A 22,339-nucleotide genomic window follows, 5' to 3' on the forward strand; every position below is an offset into this window, starting at 1 on the left:
CATCTTTGGGTTGGGCTCAGTCCCTAGTAGAATAGGAAGAAATGTACTGTAGGGGAGAGTCTATTAGCTTTGGAAGCAAATGAATTTGGGTTCAAACCCAGATATGCTATTTTCTTGCTGTGTAGCCTTAAACTCTCTGATCCTCAGTTTCCTGATTTATAAAACAGTGATAAGTATATTGTAGGGAAAATAAAGATTAAAGGCTCTAGTTAAGATCATGCTACATAGGGGTTTTAAAATAAATGTTACTTTCTCCATTTTTTTCTCTCATCTCTCCAGTCAGAATTGGTAGAAATATTGGTAGAAGAAATGCACTGTACACTCTCTATAGTAGGAAATCATCTATACATTCATTTATACTTTCATGATTACTAATGATAACACCTGCCATTTACTGATCAATATTAAGTAGCTTCAAATTTATTTATAGCTTCTGTTTATGCTTATAAATTTATTGTATACTTACAATTTTAGCTATCTATGTGCTCATACCCCCCCACCAAACTGAAAGCTTAATTAAGAACAGAGATAGTTCTTTGAATATAGCTTGGCTTTACATATCCTAAACATTCAACACCTGCCTGTGGTGAAAAGGAATGCATGAGGCTTAAGAATACTCACTCCAGTTAACACCCACTAGCATCTCTTTTTCGAAAGGTAAATAAAATGTGATGTAATTTCTTTCTATTTTCTATAGATAACTTAGATAATGTCTCCAAGGTCATCTGAAATAAGAAATAAGTGATTCAAATTTGAGAAAAATGCAAAAAAAAAAAAAAAAAACCCACTTTTTTTCCCGGGACTCTGCTAAAATGAAGCCTTGGGTAGACATAGCCAGGTTACATCTGACCTCTCAGGAGCACATATTATTATTCCTAACCATTCATTCAGTTGTAGCCTGCAAAATGTCATCAGCTCAAAGAAAAAAATTCCACCTCTTATATAATGCCAGAAAAATGAGTGTCTATATATATTCCATTATCATCTTCTGTTGTTCACAATGTGACATTTTGGGAAGATTCTGCAAAGAACATTTTTCTTGGAAGAGCTATTATTTGACATTATATTTGTTTTATAAACCACTTCCTCACTAACAAATTAGAGAAAGTAGAGGAAAACTTCAAATCTTTTGAAGTCACCTTCCTAAATTAAACAAAACCTAAGAAGTTTTGATACAAAATGTTGGTGGAAGAAATTTTCATATATTGAGGTATGGGGAAGTCATTCTGCCTTATACAGAATTGATACATATTGCTACCTAGAACAGCCTTCATTGTGGCCTATCAAGCATGCATTGTACATCTACTTCAACCATTAAAGCAAAGAATGCATTTAAAAATCTAAATGGAATAACTGAGGTTCAAGCAATAACTGGGTGGCCACTGTGGATGTGGTTTCAGATACATCCCTGTATCACTGAGAATCTGAATTTTCTGAAATCTATCAGACTTAAGGACACCACTAGCCATTCTCAAAACAATATCCGCTAGCAGCTGCCAGCTGCTACCTTATGGTCTCAAGTTCTCCCCATGTAACTATGCACCCATTTCGGACCCCAACCAATCCTTGCTTAATAAACATCCTTACTTCTTGCCAGCTCCAGCTGTAATTTTTGACAAACAACGTAATTTTGCAGTTTTTGCCTTTATAAGCCTCCCCTATTTTTGTAGTCTGGCAGAACACAATTTAAGCACTTCTTGAATCAGTGTCCATAGTTTGGCTCAAATAAAACTCTTATCTAATCTTATTATATATTGTTTATTGATTTTTCCATCAATAATATTTAAATAAGGAAAGAAAAAGGTGGCAAAATCAGAATCACATTGTAATAGTTTAAAAATGAAAGAAAAACACAACAAAAAAAGTCCTGTAAATTGTATTGAAAGAGTATCTCTAGACATCAAGTGCGTATGCACTAAGCATGTCAAATTATTTCCCTCTGATTTAACAGGATAGAAGAATTGTGATTCAAATATCCTTGCACATCATATAACCCTGAGGGAAGCTTGTAAATTATATGTGACAATATTTCTGATACATCACAATACAACATTAAGGAGAGAGAGCAAAAGAAGCAGGAATATAACTTTGTAAAGCAGCATCAAGGGTTTCTATAGATTTGGCTTCCAGCATTTACTTTCACAAATGTTAGTTATTTCAATTCCTTGCTTAACTTTGACTTCAGCTTTCTCATTTCTTCAGTAAAAAAAAACAGTGTGCTACTTAACTGTTTCCTGGGATGCTGTGAGGATAATATGAAATAATAGATGTGAAAGTGCTTCTAAAAAATTCTGAGTCACATGCAGATTTACAGTGTAAAGGTAGAGAGGATAGAAATGTATTCTTTCTTCTGGCTCCATTCATTTCTATAACAAAATTGCAGTGGATATTGATTCCATGTAGAGCTATTGCTTTCCTTTCAAGTATTCTAAATTTTGTGTTTTCTAAGATGCTAACTTTTTCAAAGGAATGAGGAATCAAAAATATCATTGGGGGGGCCTGGTATTTTAATATCTGCTTCAGAGAATATTGAAATAGAAATAAGGAAACAATGGTTATATTTCTAGGGCACTTAACCTCTCTGGACCTGTCTCCTTATCTGAAATGTGATTAGGTTGACCAGATGACTATATAAGTCTGCCTCTCTACCTCCCGCTCTGTGAACCTGTTTTTATGTTTTATGGTTGTATTATTTCTCTGGAGATCACCTACTAGGCTGCAAAACTAGGAGCCCTGAGGCTCTTTTGGTGAATGTCGATCAACACTGTTGCTCCCTGGTCAGTGAAAACAGTTGCTTTCCTCATTCATTTTGACCCTGCAGAGTCATCCTTAACTCATGCAGAGAAGACTGTTTCTAGGAAAGAGGATCCTATAATTTCTCTTGGTCATCTGTTCTAAGAATAAACAATAGTCATTCACAAAGAAGAGACATTCTTATTAGGCAAAACTCACACACGTTTCCTTTGATCACATCTGTCTATTGACTAAGGTAAATATGACAACTGTCCAGTCATCATTGTTGTGTTTTAAAAAAGCATTTTTAGGGCGAAGTAGAGAGACGTGGAGTGCATCCCTCTCCACAGATGCATTGGGAATGCACAGAAGGACGCAGTCATTCCCACAGAGAACCAGCTGAACACCAGCAGACGGCGTCGGACACCAGAAAGGGCTGCGGGGAGCCCGACATAGCCGGTAGGGAGGCATCTACGAGGGCTCAAAGAGGGTGAAGCGGCGGAGCTGTGGCAGACGGGAGGGAGTGAGAAACATACGGAGGGTCTGCAGCGCAGCTCAGCGTTCCCGGACCGAGACATCGATCCGCGGCTGAATGGAGGGTCCAGGAGCGGGAGCGTGGGAACCGGAGAGCTGGTTCAGGGGGAGAAACATTGTTGCCGGTAGGGTGACAGACCAAGAGGACAGGAGGGAGGAGGTCCGCGGAGAGGAGTGCTGGTCCCTGAGAGCTGCCCGGCCATGATGGCAGCTGGAGGCTGCAGGCTCCTGGGCGGCGGGGAGGAGCCGCGCGCATAGCCTCTCCCTCTCTTTCGGTGCCTCTGCAACAGGCAGTGGAGAGACGCCCTGCGGGCCACCTAAGGCGCTCAGGGATAACAAGCACCCTCAGGCGCTCGGGCGGGGCTAGATTAAAACTCCTTGCAACACCAGCAGCAGGGAGGCTGCCGAGAGAAAAAAAAAAACCAGCATCAAAAAGAAAAAACCCCAAGAGAGGCCCAACTCTAAGACTTTCTGTGTACGCCTGAGCCACCAGCGCCCTCTGCAACAGGCACCTCCAAGCCTGACTGAAACAACAGTGCGCCACTGCTCACTCACTCCCAGGAGAAGGAGCCACTATTGTACCCTCTCCCTCCCCACACACCGAGGCTTACAGACGAACAATAAAGGAACCTCTGCTGGTCACAGAATAATGCAAAAAAAAAACCCAAGGCAAGGAGAAGGACAATTACAGCTGAGAAGCTAAGGAAACAGAAATAGTAGTATCAATACCTATTGAACTGGTCCATTCTGGGATCAGTTCTGGATTTTTTTTTTTTTTTCTTTCCCTCTCTCTCTTTTTTTTTTTTTTTTGATTTATTAAATACGATCTTAGCCCTAAGGGATCTACAAGTTTTATAACATAATTTTTTAAGGATATTTTTTATTCTTTTTTTTTTTTTTTTTGCCTTTTTATATACTTCTATATCTAGCTAAGTTTTTGGTAGTACGGACAAAATATCTCTCATACTTTCCTTTCATCCCTTTCTTTTATACACTTCTATTCCTTTCTTTTTCTTTGCATATTTCCAACCACGTTACACTCTTCTGTTCCCCTTTCTTCCAGCCATTTTAAGTGTATTTTATCTTAACATACTTATAAGCAACACTATCGGTCTGCTCAGACTCCTTGCTCTATTCTCCAGATGATGCACTGCCTTGGTATTAATATTAGGCTTTTGTCTTTATCTTAGTTCTTAGTACAGTTGTCTAATTACATTCTGAGAATCTCCATTCTCTCTGGTGGTACTCCAGCTCATTTCTATATTTGATCCTAGCTTACAAAATCTCCCTGGATTGATGTTTGTATGTGTAGGGTGTTATTTGTTGTTTGTTTGCTTTTGCTTTTGTCTCTGATTTGTTCTGTTTCAGTTGTCAATTTCTGCTGGGTTTCTCTTTGAATATCTGATAGCACACTGGGGTTCTGTCAGGTCTTTCTAGAGCCTTATGTCCTAATGGATTCAATAATTGTGTGTTTTATATATGTATGTGTTTCCTAGACTGAATATTCGTTTAATCCAATACTTGGACATTAGTCTGAGGCTTGGACAGTCTTCTATAAACACCTCTATCACCAGGACAAGCAACCCCAAAAGCTTGGACAACCATGAGGAAACAAAGAAACCCCATGCAGGCAAAGGAGCAGGAAAAAAACCCACAAGACCAAATAAATGAGGAGGAAATAGGAAAAATGCCTGAAAAAGAATTTAGAGTAATGATAGTAAAAATGATACAAAATCTCGATGACAAAATAGAGAAAGTACAAGAAACAGTTCATAAGAACTCAGAAAAACAAACAGCAATGGATAACAAAATAACTGAAATTAAAAATACTCTAGATGCTATAACCAGCAGAATGACTGAGGCAGAAGAACGAATAAGTGAGTTGGAAGATAGAATGGGAGAAATAAACGCCACAGAGCAGGAAAAAGAAAAAAAAAAATAAAAAGACTAGAAGACAGCCTCAGAGACCTCAGTGATAACCTTAAACGTACCAACATTCGAATTATAGGCATCCCAGAAGAAGAAGAAAACAAGAAAGGGTCTGAGAAAATATTTGAAGAGGTTCTAGTGGAAAACTTCCCCAACATGGGAAAGGAAATAATGAACCAAGTCCAAGAAGCACAGAGAGTCCCATACAGAATAAACCCAAGGAGAAATACACCAAGACACATATTAATCACACTAATGACAATTAAACACAAAGAAAAAATATTAAAAGCAGCAAGAGAAAAGCAACAAACAACATATAAGGGAAAACCCATCAGGATAACAGCTGACCTTTCTACAGAAACTCTGCAGGCCAGAAGGGAATGGCAGGATATACTGAAAGTCCTGAAAGAGAGAAACCTACAGCCAAGAATCCTCTACCCAGCAAGAATCTCATTCAGATTTGACGGAGAAATCAAAAGCTTTCCAGACAAGCAAAAGTTCAGAGAATTCAGCACCACCAAACCAGCCTTACAACAAGTGCTAAAGGAACTTCTCTAAGTAGGAAACACAAGAAAAGGAAAACATCTACAAATACAAACCCAAAACAATTCAGAAAATGGTCATTGGAACACACATGTCAATAATCACTTTAAATGTAAATGGATTAAATGCTCCAACCAAAAGACACAGACTGGCTGAATGGATCCAAAAACAAGACCCTTCTATATGCTGCCTACAAGAAACCCACTTCAGACCAAGGGATACATATAGACTGAAAGGAAAGGGATGGAAAAAGATATTCCATGCAAATGGAAGTCAAAAGAAAGCTGGAGTAGCAATACTCATATCAGACAAATTAGACTTGAAAGTAAAGACTATTAAAAGAGACAAGGAAGGGCACTACATAATGATCAAGGGATCCATCCAAGAAGAACATATCACAATGGTAAATATCTATGCCCCCAATATAGGAGCACCTCAATACATAAGGCAAATGCTAACAGCTATAAAAGGGGACATCGACAATAACACAATTATAGTGGGAGACTTGAACACCCCACTTACATCAATGGACAGATCATCCAAACAGAATATAAATAAAGACACACAAGCTTTAAATGACACATTAGACCATCTTGACTTAATTGATATTTATAGGACATTCCATCCAAAAATGACAGACTACAGTTTCTTCTCAAGTGCACACGGAACATTTTCCAGGATAGATCACATCTTGGGTCACAAATCAAACCTCGGCAAATTCAAGAAAATTGAAATCATATCAAGCGTCTTCTCAGACCACAACGCCATGAGACTAGATATCAATTACAGGAAAAAAACTGCAAAAAATACAAACACATGGAGGCTAAACAATTCACTCTTAAACAACCAAGGAATCACTAAAGAAATCAAAGAGGAAATCAAAAACTATCTAGAAACAAATGACAATGAAAACACAACAACCCAAAACCTATGGGACGCAGCAAAAGCAGTTCTAAGAGGGAAGTTTATAGCAATACAGTCCTACCTTAAGAAACAAGAAAATGATCGAATAAACAACCTAACCTTACACCTAAAGCAACTAGAGAAAGAAGAACAAAGAAACCCCAAAGTGAGCAGAAGGAAAGAAATCATAAAGATCAAAGCAGAAATAAATGAAAAAGAAAGGAAAGAAACCATAAGAAAAATAAATGAAACTAAAAGCTGGTTCTTTGAGAAGATTAACAAAATTGATAAACCATTAGCCAGACTCATCAAGAAAAAAAGGGAGAAGATGCAAATCAACAGAATGAGAAATGAAAAAGGAGAAGTCACAACGGACACCTCAGAAATACAAAACATCATGAGAGACTACTACAAGCAACTATATGCCAATCAATTGGATAACCTGGAAGAAATGGATACATTCTTAGAAAAATACAATCTTCCAAGACTGAACCAGGAAGAAATAGTAACCATGAACAGACCAATCACAAGTACAGAAATTGAGGCAGTGATTAAAAATCTCCCAACACACAAAAGCCCAGGACCAGATGGATTCACAGGCGAATTCTATCAAACATTTCGAGAAGAGCTAGCACCTATCCTTCTCAAACTCTTCCAAAATATTGCAGAAGGCGGAGCATTCCCAAACTCATTCTACGAGGCTACCATCACCCTGATACCAAAACCAGGCAAAGATGTCACAAAAAAAGAAAACTACAGACCAATATCACTGAAGAATATAGATGCAAAAATCCTCAACAAAATACTAGCTAACAGACTGCAACAGCACATTAAAAAAATCATACACCATGATCAAGTGGGGTTTATCCCTGGGATGCAAGGATTCTTCAATATACGCAAATCAATCAACGTGATACATCATATCAACAAATTGAAGGATAAAAACCATATGATCATTTCAATAGATGCAGAAAAAGCTTTTGACAAAGTTCAACATCCATTTATGATAAAAGCTCTCCAGAAAATGGGCATAGAAGGAAATTACCTCAACATAATAAAAGCCATATATGACAAACCAAAAGCCAACATTGTTCTCAATGGAGAGAAACTGGAAGAATTCCCTCTAAGAACAGGAACAAGACAAGGGTGTCCACTCTCACCACTGTTATTCAACATAGTTTTGGAAGTGTTAGCCACAGCAATCAGAGAAGAAAAAGAAATTAAAGGAATCCAAATTGGAAAAGAAGAAGTAAAATTGTCACTCTTTGCAGATGACATGATATTATATATAGAAAACCCTAAAGACTCTACCAGAAAACTGCTAGCACTCATTGATGAGTTTAGTAAAGTAGCAGGATACAAAAGTAATGCACAGAAATCTCTTGCATTCCTATACACTAACAACGGAAGAGCAGAAAGAGAAATTAAGGAAACTCTCCCATTCACCATTGCAACAAAAAGAATAACAGACCTAGGAATAAACCTGCCTAAGGAGGCAAAAGATCTGTATGCAGAAAACTTTAAGACATTGATGAAAGAAATCAAAGACGACACAAACAGATGGAGGGACATACCATGTTCCTGGATTGGAAGAATCAACATGTGAAAATGACTGTACTACCCAAAGCAATTTACAGATTCAATGCAATCCCGATCAAATTACCAATGGCATTTTTCACAGAACTAGAGCAACAAATCTTACGATTTGTATGGAAACGCAAAAGACCCCGAATAGCCAAAGCAATCTTGAGAAGGAAAAATGGAGTGGGTGGAATCAGGCTTCCTGACTTCAAACTATACTACAAGGCCATAGTGATCAAGACAGTATGGTACTGGCACAAAAATAGAAAGGATGATCAATGGAATAGAATAGAGAACTCAGAGGTAAGCCCAAACACATATGGGCACCTTATCTTTGACAAAGGAGGCACGAATATACAATGGAAAAAAGACAGCCTCTTCAATAAGTGGTGCTGGGAAAATTGGACAGCAACATGGAAAAGAATGAAATTAGAACACTTCCTAACACCATACACAAAAATAAACTCCAAATGGATTAAAGACCTACATGGAAGGCCAGACACTATCAAACTCCTAGAGGAAAACATAGGCAGAACACTCTTTGACATACATCAAAGCAAGATCCTTTTTGACCCACCTCCTAGAATCATGGAAATAAAATCAAGAATAAACAAATTGGACCTCATGAAACTTAAAAGCTTTTGCACAGCAAAAGAAACCATAAACAAGACTAAAAGGCAACCCTCAGAATGGGAAAAAATAATTGCCTATGAAACAACGGACAAAGGATTAACCTCCAAAATATACAAGCAGCTCATGCAGCTTCATACCAAAAAAGCAAATAACCCAATCCACAAATGGGCAGAAGATCTAAATAGACATTTCCCCAAAGAAGACATACAGATGGCCAGCAAACACATGAAAAGATGCTCAACATCACTCATCATCAGAGAAATGCAAGTCAAAGCCACAATGAGGTATCACCTCACACCAGTCAGAATGGCTCATCACAAAGTCTGGAAACAACAAATGTTGGAGAGGGTGTGGAGAAAAGGGAACTCTCCTGCACTGTTGGTGGGACTGTAAGTTGGTACAGCCACTATGGAAAACAATTTGGAGGTTCCTTCAAAAACTACAAATAGAACTACCATATGATCCAGTAATCCCACTCCTGGGCATGTACCCAAAGAAAACCATAATCCCAAAAGAAACTTGTACCATAATGTTTATTGCAGCACTATTTACAATAGCCAGGACATGGAAGCAACCGAAATGCCCATCAACAAATGAATGGATACAGAAGATGTGGCATATATATACAATGGAATATTACTCAGCTATAAAAAGGGATGAGATGGAGCTATATGTAATGAGGTGGATAGAACTACAATCTGTCATACATAGTGAAGTAAGTCAGAAAGAGAAGGACAAATATTGTATGCTAACTCACATATACGGAATCTAAAAATGGTACTGATGAACTCAGTGACAAGAACAAGGAAGCAGATACAGAGAATGGACTGGAGAACTTGAGGTATGGGAGGGTGTGGGGGGTGAAGGGGAAACTGAGACGAAGCGAGAGAGTAGCACAGACATATATATACTACCAACTGTAAAATAGTCAGTGGGAAGTTGTTGTAAAATCAAATGGACTCACCATCAACAGATACAATGTATAGTAACAGAAAGAAAATTATAAGGCTTTAGGTGAAATTTTGTGCAAGTTTAAGCCATCGACAATGAAAATAAACCTCCATAATACCTCATAATGAGTTTCCTAGAGATGAAAAACATAAACTATTTTTACTAATTTGAATTCAATATACAGCGTATAAATTAAATATATCATTGTTTATAATTATTTAAATTTTTTGCTAAAAAAAAAAGCATTTTTAAATTATATTCTTCTTATTTTATAGTTGTGATATTAGTCTTATACCTAGTGGAAAATTTAACAGCTTTGCTTTTCTGTATGTCACATTGTCATGTCTTTAATTACAATTATAATTTTTGTGTGGGCTTTCCTTAAAGAATTCCTTAGGAAGCACAGTGTGGTGTAGTAGAATGAGACAGGGGGCCATGCCTGGGGTCTAATTTGAAACTGCCTTCTCTCATACTTTAAGAAGAAATGGCTTCTTCTTAGGTGTCATCATGTCACTCTCTTGTACTAATTTCATCATTATTATTAATAGTAATATCTATTATTTATTATATAACTTTTACATGTCAGATACTCTGCTAAGCAGTTTACATGCATTTTTCTTATTTCAATTTCACAGTAGCTCATGAAGTAGATCCTCTGATCATCTCCAAGTAGTACAACAGAAAAGACAAACAGAGAAAGGCCACACAGTTAATAAGTGGTAAAACCAGCATTCAAAACCTCACAGTATAACTCCAGAATCCACCTCTTAAGCTCTGTGCTATACCACATTGTTGCATCTTCACAGGTCTATCTTGCCTGTTACTAATGCATCATGTGGTTGAGAGCATATACTCTATAGCTGGACTTCCCAAGTTCAAATCCCAGCTCTGCCACTGCCTGGCTGTGTGACCTTGGAAGAATGATGAAACCTCTCTGGGCCTCAATTATGTCCCATCTATGAAATGGAGATAATGATAATACCTACATCCTAGGACTGTTGTATGCAAGGCATGTTAGCTACTTACATCGCTCAACCATGAGCTTCTTGAGGGCAGGAACTATGTGTCCTTCATCTCTCTTCTCCAGGCCCAATAACAGTGTCAAACACAGTAAAAGAGCAAATGGTTAAAGGGATAAGTGAATAAATGAATGGCTAACAGAGAATTGCATCGGATTTGAAAGCTGACTAGACTCATCCTTCTGTGTCCTTGTAATAAGTTTGCTCTGCCAGGTGAATAAGTGCGCTTCAAATAAGCCTCCAACTCATTTCCCCCACTGCCCCCAAATTTATGGCAGATTCCAATGAAGGGACTCTCTCTCTAATATGTTTGCACTGAGAAAAATCCAAGTATTGGGTTGAGCCTCATATCTTCCCTCCCATGGCACTGAAGTGATCTAGAGATATGTGACCTGAAAGAGGTCATGGGTAGTGTCTGTGAGTGAGTGTTCATGTATGTGTTGGTTGCAGGTAAGTGGGGAAACACCTTCTAACCTTCCAGAAGGTGATCTGAATGGCTTCTCTCCCCACAGATAATTTTAAGGTAGGAGAAGATGTTTTTAATCTAATCATTCTCCATATGTGTGTACTTTCCTGCCACCATTCCTAGTCTCTGGCAGAAACAGGGAGGTAATAGCACTCAATGTCATTTATCCTAATTTTTCCAAGGCTCCATAGGAGATGTGAAATATGGGATTGAATACCTTACAAAAGATCATTGTTTCTTCCCATAGAAATGTATCAATATGGATTTTTGATAAGCTAAAGTAGACCCAGAGGAAGGGTAATTCAGTGTTTTAGCATGGAGTGGAAAACATACATCGAACTGAGCTCTCACATTTGAAAATTTGCTCTCTCTTCTCCCTCCCGCCCCCCATATCCATTATGGGAATGACAAGGAAAAGCTCTTATTTTGTACAGATAAACTTGCTGCTCTAACGCGGAATGATGACTTTTAATGGACCCAACTTCTGAGGTCCAGCTGACTGGTGGTAGTGGGTTAGACCACGGTCTCTCACCTATTGACCTTTTGTGATTGTATATCTTTTCTGAGTAACAAGAATGTAGGTAGGCTGACTTAGGCAATCAGAAGTGAAAAAGGTCTCCAGGTTCATCAGACTAAGCCACTCATTTTGTAGACATGGGAACTAGAATATGAAGAGAGATACAGTGAATGCCAAGGTCACTAGCACTAGAACAGAATGGAAGCACTGCTTCTTCCTAGCAACCTTCACTATACTTGTCCTAGTGCAAGCATGACACTGCACTTGAAATACTATTTCCCTGACATCCTCCGACCTCCATTCTAATGATAGTATTGAGAGAATTTCTTGAGGGAAAGTTCTATGTCTATTATTCTGAATGCCTTGGGCTTAGAATAGTGATTATTTGGCTCCTAACAAATACAGATTAACAAAATGAAAGTCAGCCCCTGAAGCAGTCCTTCCTTGATTATCCCAGGCCAGATTCATTTATTTTTTATTCATTAATTCAAAATATTTATTTAGTGCCTCCTGTTTCAGCTACTATAGTAAATCACAGGGAAACAGAAGACAGACACATACTTGTCTTCACAAAAATGTTAATCATAGCACTTACCACCCATTTTGATAATTATAGTTTATGTATTTGTCTTCCCTTAAACTTCAGATTTCATGAGAGCAAGATACGTGTCTCGTCTATCATTGATTCTAGTGTCTGCCACAATATCCAGCTTATAATAGCACTCAATTTTTAAAAAGCAAGCACTGCTCATTTTAGTATCTTTTCCAACATAATTTGGTGAGGGAGAAAAATTTGGGGTATTTTCCACATTCTGGGATATTTTCAGGAAAATAACAACAACCACTGAACACCATTTTGAGCATCTACTGTATAACACTCTGTTTAGTGTTTTATATTCTCTCATCTTTAATGCAAAATTACAGACTCGCCATTTTTAGAAGAGGACAGAGTTTCTAATTGGATAAATGACCTTCCCAAAGTCACCAGGCTTCTAAGAGGCAAGACTAGCACTTGAGCCTACATCTTTCTCACTGCAAAGCCTAAGACATTCCCACTATGCCATGGGTATGTCTAAGGTAGGCAGAGCTGAGGGACAATCTTCTCCATTTTTCAAAACAAGAAACATAAATATTTCAACTTATATAGTAGCCATGGATGCTATAAAGTAAGGAAAAGGCAGATCCTGTTAAGCAGCAATTATCCAATAATCAGAGTAAGATATATTGACCTATTACTTGAATTTAGAATGGTCAGATTATAATGATCATGGTCCTTTATATCATTTCAGATATAAACTCTGAAATCTAAGGAAGAAATTTTTCTGAAAAAAAGAGCAAATCTGCCTTTATTTATCACTTAATTGTCTTTTTTTTTTTAAGGAATTACAAATCAAAGTGAATGAACTAATTTCAGATTTTAAAGACAGTCGTAAAATTGTTGACCTTTGCTAAGCTTTCAGTAATTGAACATAATTAAAAATATTGGGATTGAGGGAGTACATTTTCCTAATTGTTAGAATCCAAATTTTATTTATAATTATCTGACTTTATGATCACATATCAGTTAGTCACAAAAGGGAAATGTGCATAACTAAACTCATCTTCTTTTTTTTTAAGCTCTTTATTGGAATATAATTGTTTTACACTCTTTTGCCAGTTTTTGAGGTACAGCAAAGTGAATCAGCTGAATTTATACATATATCCCCATAGCCCCTCCCTCCCACAACTCCCTCCCATCCTCCCTATCCTGGCCCTCTAAGGCATCACCCATCATCGAGTTGATCTCCCTATGTTATACAGCAACTTCCCACTAGCTATTTGTTTTACATTTGGTAGTGTATATATATTCAATGCTACTCTCTCACTTCGTCCCAGCTTCCCCTTTGCCCCCTCCCAACCCCATGTCCTCAAGTCCATTCTCTACATCTGCATCTTTATTCTTGCCCTGTCACTGGGTTCATCAGTACCATTTTTTTAGATTCCACATATATGAGTTAGCATACGGGATTTGTTTTTCTCTTTCCGGCTTACTTCGCTCTGTATGACAGTCTCTAGGTCTATCTACCTCATTACAAATAACTCAATTTCATTCCTTTTTATGGCTGAGTAATATTCCATTGTATATATGTGCCACATCTTCTTTATCCATTCCATCTTATTTCTTAAGACAACTTCAAAAGTTAAAAATTTTGGATCCAGCTGCTTGATAGTATCCGATCTGATTCTGAGATTTCATTGATAAAACAGTTACAATACCAAGAAGGATGGTGGTCCATCTACTTTTAATTCTAGAATGGAGTGATCAGTGTAGGTTTTAGCTGTGGAAGATCCCTGGCTAGAGTTACAAATGGATTAGTAGGGGAAAAAAGGACTTTTTGGCAGCCTATATATAATGATTTCTGCTAGAAATTTACCAAGATTTATTGAATCATGACAGTAAATGGGGCCTAGATGATATTAATAGCTAACACTTATTAAAGGCTTTTTATGTGCCAGAAGTGTGATGATTACTCTTCATGGATTTAATTTATTCCTTCCAACAACCCTGTGAGGAGACCAAAATTAACTGGCAAGTTGGAGGAGTAAGGGTTTAACCCATATATTCTTCTCCAGGAGTTCACATACCTAAATACAATGCTACCCTGATCACATAGAACCATTTCTTCATTTTGTAAACAAACAACAACAACAACAAAAACCCCCAGAGACCAAAAGGCATTAAATGTCAAATTCAAGGTCACAGGTCTATAGAGTTTACACTAGTCCCCAGCCCAGCTGTTCTCCAGTTTAGTGCAATTTTCACTCTCTCTACTTGCGTTATTGAAGGTCTTAACTGAATTCACACATTCTTACAACTTTTTCTGCTCCTTCTTCCCTATCTAAAGTAACCAAATGGCACTCACCTGTACTAGACTGAACAATTCCAGAGTCTACTGTTTGTCCAAGAAGGTCGTACTGGTTTAGGCGTGACCCATCTTCTGCTACAACCACCGAGCGTGCCGGCTCTCTGGTCCACTCATAAACAACTTCTGCTCTTGTATAAGCATCTAAAAGGAAAGAATGGAAAATGGTCCGTGTGTTTTGCCACTTTGCTTCTCCTAGTTAGTTGATGTGTTCTATTAGCTTCATTATTTTCTAACGCATGGTTCCAGGGGTCAGCCTAAGAAAGGAGAGCCCATATCACTTAGTTTAGGAAAATTGAGACACATTTTCCTGATTCACTCAGTTATCTGTTCATTCACAACAAATGGTATTTAAGCATCTACAAAGGACAAAGTACCATGCTGAGGATACAGCAGTGAACATAGCAAACACCTGATGTCATGGAGCCATGCATGGCAGTAGTGGGGACAAAAGCAGAGAAGCTAATGAATACATGATTCAAGTAGTGTTAAATACTACTTGTATATGGCAATAAAGCCATACACAACAGATATGGGAATAGAGAATGAGGGGGACGGGGCCTATTTTGGGTAAGGGACTCAAAGAGGTTCACTGAGGAAATGGCATTTATACAAAGACATGACAGAAACATGAGAATGAGCCATGTAGTCTTGGGGAAGAGTACGTTGGATAGAAGACTAACAAGTTTCTTCCTCCAGGGCAGGTAAACCTTGCCATGTTTACGGAAGAACAGGAAGACCAATGTGGCCAGAATGAAGAGCTGAAATGAGGTTAGAGGCAGTAGCCTAGGTCCAGATTATATCAGGCCAGGGGGAGGTCATGATAACACTGGAGATTTTACTAAGCATCCATTTTTAAAGAAAGTGTGATTTTACTTTTTTTTAAAATTAATTATCCTTCTCATAGATATTTATTATCCTGACGAGGAGGAGGAGGAGAACGAGGAGTACCATGTAGCTCTTTCCACTTTTCAATCATTCTTATTTGTCATGTAACATTTTAACCTAGGCATCCTCCTATAGGAGAGGTTAGGTCATAATCCTGATCTTTAAATCAGGAAGGTTAGAAGAGGAGATGTACAGAGTGAGAGAGAAAGACAAGGAGAAAGAGAAGGAATTCCATAGTTTTTCTGATTTCTAGTCACAGAACACCCATGTCACTTAGGTTGTAATGATGGTACACATTCTCCTCTGTTTAGATGTAGAGAGATAAACATTGAAGGGATATCACATTAGCAAGAACAGTTTCCAGGGCTTTTGAGTGGAAGATAAGACAGCAAAAGTTGGCCTCACTGTGAAAGTTTTACCCCTTGGCCAACTTCTCCGTTAGGGACAGTAGGCTCTGTGCCTAGGACCCACAATGCTTTTCGGAGGCACAAACATCTTTTACTTTCTTTTAAAATCAGAAGAAAAGAATGAATATAATTCAACTTTATATTAACATAGTCATAAGATATAAAAATGTAAGATAGAAAATAAAAATTAAAATACATTTTTGATATATATTTTTGGAGGGACAGCCCTCAAAGGCAAAAGTGCCTGTGGGCCACAAAAGAAATGAGTCCCTGCCTGACCCCATGGTAACCTGGCTTGGGGGCTCTCTCCAAGCTAAAATACTATGAAATGTAAAACAATGGTGGCATTTTTACACAAACATGAAGCTGCCTAAAGTCAGATGTGGGCCCATGCCCCTCATTCTCTGAACCAAATTCTTTTTAGAATGACCACTTGTTTCTGGGTGAGTGATGCAGAAAAATGTAGCCAATATTCCTCAGATTTTATGTGGGTATCCTGTCTGCTCCAGCATCATTCCTAAACCAAATTACAATCAGATATCTTTTTAAACAAATTTTTTCATAAGTTTGAGAGAATATACTAGGCATTAATTGAGTGGCTATTGCTTCTTTCAGAAACATGTAAGAGTGACATTGGATAATTTTAGAGTTTATCTTCACTGTCTTTTTTTTAATTTTGGTGGTCCTCTGAATTTTTTTAAACTGCACTAATATTATTTATTAATTTATTTTCAGCTTTATTGAGGTATAATCAAGTAAAATTGCAAGATACTTAAAAATCTGAGGATTTATTATATGTATACATTATGAAAGGATTTCTTCCATTAACACATCTCACTGACTTAAAAAAATTTTTTTGAAGCATTTTAGCCTTGTATATAGTGGCATGATTGCATTTGTTAGGAGGGTCTAAAACTTTATTTACTAAAAAAAAAAAAAAGTCCCTTTGAAGAGGCCAGAGCACATGTTTAAAAAGAACCATATTGCTTAAAATCTGTAGGTACCTATATTCAATAAAATGTTTTTCTGGTCATGATAAGCTTTTGTTTGTCAAATGGAAGGGCCTTACCAAAGAGGACATATTGGGTTTATGGTGACCTGGAATCACTGAATGTAAATGTGGAAGGACTTTAGAGTCACACAGTTTATCTCATTTTACAGATGGCAAGCTGGGACACGGAAATACTAAGTGGCTTGTTTAAGGGTGCATAGTTACTTAGTGGGAAAACCAAGATAAGAACATAGAATGCCATTCATTCCACTCCACTGCAGTTAGTAAGACTTTTCTAGGCAAAAACTCTAATATATGCTCAAAAGCCAAGCAAAGATAATTGGCGGTCATGTAACTAATGATGAAGACAATTCTAGATCTTGTGTCATTTCATAACAAATTAGAGCTCTTGCTACTTTATCACAAGGTCATTAGCAACAGTGCCTGGACCCTATCTTTTTTATACCTTGTCATGAGTTGCCAGTGGGCTGCTAATATAGTTAGAGGGGGAAAAGAAAAATGTGTTACCATCAACTTCTCATTTCATATAATTCAGTGTCTTATTTCTTGCAATTTCTTAGAAACTCCATTGTTTATGAAATCTACTGTAAATATGCTATTGTTGTGAGAGTGGAGATTACTCATTGTTTATATCTCTCAATAGATATCTTCCAAAACAAAAGTAAATTCACATGATGAAATCTGCTGTTTTAAAAATAGAAGACAGCTACCCCTAAAGCCTCAACCTAAAGCACCATGATAAGTGATATATCTAATTATTTCTTTGTTCCAATATCTAGAAAGTAGGTCCTATGAAAACTTGTTTGATTTGACATTATTCAGCATAAAGAAAAGAAGGTTAGAAAGAGTCTTTAACTAAGTAGTCAAAAATGTCAAGCTCAGATTTCAAATAAATCAGTAGATTCCTTAAGAAAAAAATTTTAAAAAAGACTGCATTGACAGTATCAGGAGAGCATCTGCTAACTGACACAGTCACTTCAGTTGTATTGGCCTTTGTTTTTCCATTTGTATGAGGCAGGTACACTAAGTTTTAAAATTATTTATTGTTCAGAATTCTTCTGAATTTCTGCTTATCCCTTTCTTCTTGTGTATAAGACACTGCTTGATAATGAGTCAGGAAATGATCATTTATTAAGTCCTGACTGCATCTAGCACTTGCCTCGATCTTATTGTCAGAGTATAATCTGAATCTCTTCTTCTAGAATCAAAGCCTTATTTTGTAAATTCCTCAGAAGGCAGTTAAAAGATGTCAGCTGCCTTATGTACACTGTCTTCAGGTTCTCTGGCCTTATACAGAGGGCGCTATCCCTCACCAGCAGAAAGCAGAACGTAGCACTGACAATCAGAATCTAGTGGTGAGGAAAACCGCTGTTGTCCCAAGTTTGGTTCTGATCAACATATGGATGAAGTTGCTTCAGACCCCTCATAAACATGTATTACATAGTGCTTTACTAAACTATGGCAAAATCATCTTGCTTATGTCTTCCTTATTCTCCTTGCTGATATTTTGGCAAGGTGTTTGCTTTAAAAGTTGGGTTAAAGCATTTTCCGCTCACTCTTGCCTCAGTTTCTTCATCTCTGAAATACACTAGTTAGGCCAGGTTGGAGAAATGTCTACACCATAAATGGGCCCTCCTGGCTACTTTCCACGCCACTGGCAGGCAACAGTCATTCGCCAGGGCTCCCTCCCACTGAACCTGTGCCATCTGAGCCCGCTCTTCAATATCAAGTCTTCCCTATTGAGGTTTAATTCCCCCACAGTCCTAAAACCCACTTTTTTTTATTTTTTATTATTTTTATTATTATTTTTTATTTTTCTCTGAATTGGGTCTTCGTTGCTGTGCACGAACTTTCTCTAGTTGTGGCGAGTGAGGGCTACTCTTTGTTGTGGTACACGGGCTTCTCATTGCGGTGGCTTCTCTTGTTGCGGAGCACAGGCTCTAGGCGCATGGGCTTCAGTAGTTGTGGCTCACGGGCTTAGATGCTCCACGGCATGTGGCATCTTCCCAGACCAGGGATCGAACCCATGTCCCCTGCATTGGCAGGCAGATTCTTAACCACTGTGCCACCAGGGAAGTCCCCTTAAACCCTCTTTTCTGAGGCCATCTTTTCTTAGGCTTAAACACTGATGGGGTTAAAACCCGATTATTATAATCTTTATCCATTCAATAAATACTTATTGAATGCCTATGTTGTATTAGGCTCTGTGCTAGGAAATGCAGAACAAAATACATTCTGCTCTCATGGAGTTTACAAGTCTCCAGACAATAACAATGTTAACAAAACTAATAATTATTTCTATGATAAACAGTATAAAATAAATATGTATTGTGATCAAAAAAACTATTGGGACTACATACAAATTTTGATAAGGACTTCAGGGAAGGTCCTAGGAACTGATATTTATGCTGAGACGTCCGGGATAAATAAAGCCAGCCAGGCTAAGAACCAATGGAAGAGCAACCCAGGCAGAGAAAAGAGCATGTGCAAAGGCTCTGAGGTGGAAAACAGCTTATTTTTCTTTATGAGACACTATTTGTTTTCTCCTCACTATCCCTTTTCTTCAGGATGACAATATGCCTGGTTGAAAATATTTTTCCCAGCCTCCTTTGCAGTTAGCATTGGCCATGTGACACAGCTTTGATTAATGAGGTATGAGAAGGATTGTTAGGTATGAGAAGGATGTCTGTTAGGATTTTAGGGAAAGATTTTACTTTTTTGACACAGGCACTATTCCTTTCTTCTTTGCCCACTATTCCTCTTTATCTTGAAAGCAGAGACAATGACTGGAGTTGCAGCAACCATTTTGTTATCAAGAACTCCTAAGGACCTCTTAAGACATCGTCCTTGTTTAGATGCTGAACTAACCAGCAATTGACCAACAATCACTTACCTTCATATATCTTGTATGAAAATATAAACTCCTCTTTTTTAAGCTATACTCACTGCTTAAATGTATTCCTGACTAATATACTACACATAAAATTAATTGTCCAAAACAAGATATTTTTGAAGCCAAAAGGAGGCACTATTAATAGTTATACCAGGATTTTAGGCGTGAATCAGTACTTTCAGGCAAAGTAAGGTGCTTGATATCCCTAACTATAAAGTTATTTTGTGGATTAGATGAGCTCATGCATGTGCAAATATTTACTACACTGCCTGGCATACAAGTAGCACACAATACATAGTATTATTGTTAAAAATGGAACTAGTAATCAAAAAAATAATACTTCATGGCATAGAGCATACATTAAATTAGGAAAAGAATGGAGAGGAGGGAGTTATCACCAAGGGCCTGTTTAGCTGACAGTTTTTGAAGTAGTTTACCTTTGGGTTTCAGTATAGAATGAAATTTATAAATAGGGCAGGTTGTCTCTCCATGACTAGTGCTGTTAGGAGCCTGAAGGCCCTTTGCTATTTTCCTTGCTTGCTGTCTTCCTACACTACCACTATTTTTCTTCTATGAATCATATCGTCACCAAAATAGTTGCTCAGATTGCCTGTCTAGTGAGAACAGAAAGCTGGTTGGGTTAGTCCAGCGGTTGACTCAGTCCTTATATGTAATCCCCCTGCAGGAAACCAGGAATACGTTATTCCCCCTCACTTTATGCATGAGCACTAACCAAACGCAGAAAAGCAGAGGAAGACCAGAGAACCTGACCCCGCTGAGCACTGTTCTCCGGGCTCCTCTAATGTGTGCCTGCACGTTTTCAAGTAGCAGAAACCCTGACCGTTATTATAAAGGGGACTTACCTAAGATAGCTTCAAAAACATTAATATATACATGAATTTCATGGGCTATCCAAACATATCTAGAATCGTTTTAAGATATAATTAGAGTAAATTCTTTTCTGGCATCATCTTTGGGTGTAGGCTTCATTATTAATGAAACCTAATTATTGTCCTTTGCCACCTACCAATATTTCCATCTGATAAGTTGAATTATTCATAAGAACAAACAAATGTCAGTGATGATAAAAAATAAACACAATAATCTCCATTTATTGCAAAGAAGATAATCTATGATGTATAAGTATCCATGCTCCGTTTGGTTTTTTATGAATATAACTTGAACAAAAATAGAATTTTTCCACTCAATAGTTAAATCAATTCTTTCTAGTCTGAGAGAGGGAATAACCCCTTCCTGAAAAAATATTAAAAAGTGACGTCAAAGATTATTACTTATAGAAAGCACTTGCAGTAAACCTTCTTGATGATCTTATCTGTCTCTCAAACATTCATAACTAATTGGAGGTTTCTTGCTTAAATACATGCCTCTCATAAGCATAAAAATAAAATAAAATAAATTGACTCACAGCTTCCAAATTTTAGCGGGCAGGCATGGGCATCCATTGGGAAGTCCTCCAAATGCATTGGACATTCAGCTCTCACCGTCAGCCTTATCGATTAAGGAAAATATGGGATACAAACAAAAGGCCTATAGATTAGATACTTTCTGATAAATACAAGTGGGATCTTATTAACTATAGCAAATATATTAAAAAAGCAGGAGAGATGAGCACAAATGGCAGTGCTATACTGAGCTGTTAATAATCAAACAATTTAAAAAGAATTATTTACAACGACTGGAGTCTATCCATGTTTCCATCTGTTTTGAGAAAATAGGTGACACCTGATTTTGTATGATGGGCAAGCATTGCTAAAGTTGTCCAAAACAGGCATCATCAACTAACTCACCTACCACAGCAAATCCTTTAAGAATAAAATGGGATGTAAGCAAAGAAATACTTGTAAAAATACTAATTCATCCTTGGTTGAGAAGATGTGGATCACAGGAAGAGAAGAGAACTTCTCCATTCCTAAGTGCAGCTCTCCCTGCCTCCTTCCCGAAAATAGCACCAAGTACATAAAACTACAAAGGAATAGGTGAGGGAGGAACTGTCCTCAGGCTTTGTGAAGCTGAAATTCACTTCGTCTCCTTTATATGTGATTTCACTGTATTCCAACCACTTAGTTTTATTTACAAATCCACTGCCTAATTGAAGCCAAGACTCTGCTGAGCTTCTTTTTAGTCCCTATGTTCTGGGAACGTGAATTCTATTCAATATTTATGTTTTAAAAAGGGTAGTCAAGAAAGGAATTCACTGAAATATATTTGATCTCATTTGGTGGAACTATGGAAAATTTGTACCCAAATTCCTCACATTATTTTCAGAAAATATATTTAGCCATATTATTAAGCATCTCAAGAAATGTGGTAAGATGGCTTTATAACCAGTAAAATCATGAAGTGATTATAATATTAATTAAATATGGAATGTATAAATTAATGATTTAACTTGTATCCTTAAGTCAA

General features: G+C 37.5%; 1 protein-coding gene across 1 annotated transcript in view; it reads right to left on the reverse strand.

Annotated features, from left to right (window-relative positions):
* Window positions 1-22,339, reverse strand: part of GABRA1 (gamma-aminobutyric acid type A receptor subunit alpha1) — a 65,865-nt gene that overhangs the window by 15,838 nt on the left and 27,688 nt on the right. The window contains exons 6-7 of the mRNA XM_057747475.1: window positions 21,339-21,421; window positions 14,713-14,856 (exon numbers count right to left, since the gene is read on the reverse strand). Of these exons, the coding sequence (XP_057603458.1) occupies window positions 14,713-14,856; window positions 21,339-21,421 (227 nt within the window). The remainder of the gene's footprint in view (window positions 1-14,712; window positions 14,857-21,338; window positions 21,422-22,339) is intronic.

This window comes from Hippopotamus amphibius, chromosome 1, assembly GCF_030028045.1.
Source record: "Hippopotamus amphibius kiboko isolate mHipAmp2 chromosome 1, mHipAmp2.hap2, whole genome shotgun sequence".
NCBI classification, from domain to species: domain Eukaryota; kingdom Metazoa; phylum Chordata; class Mammalia; order Artiodactyla; family Hippopotamidae; genus Hippopotamus; species Hippopotamus amphibius.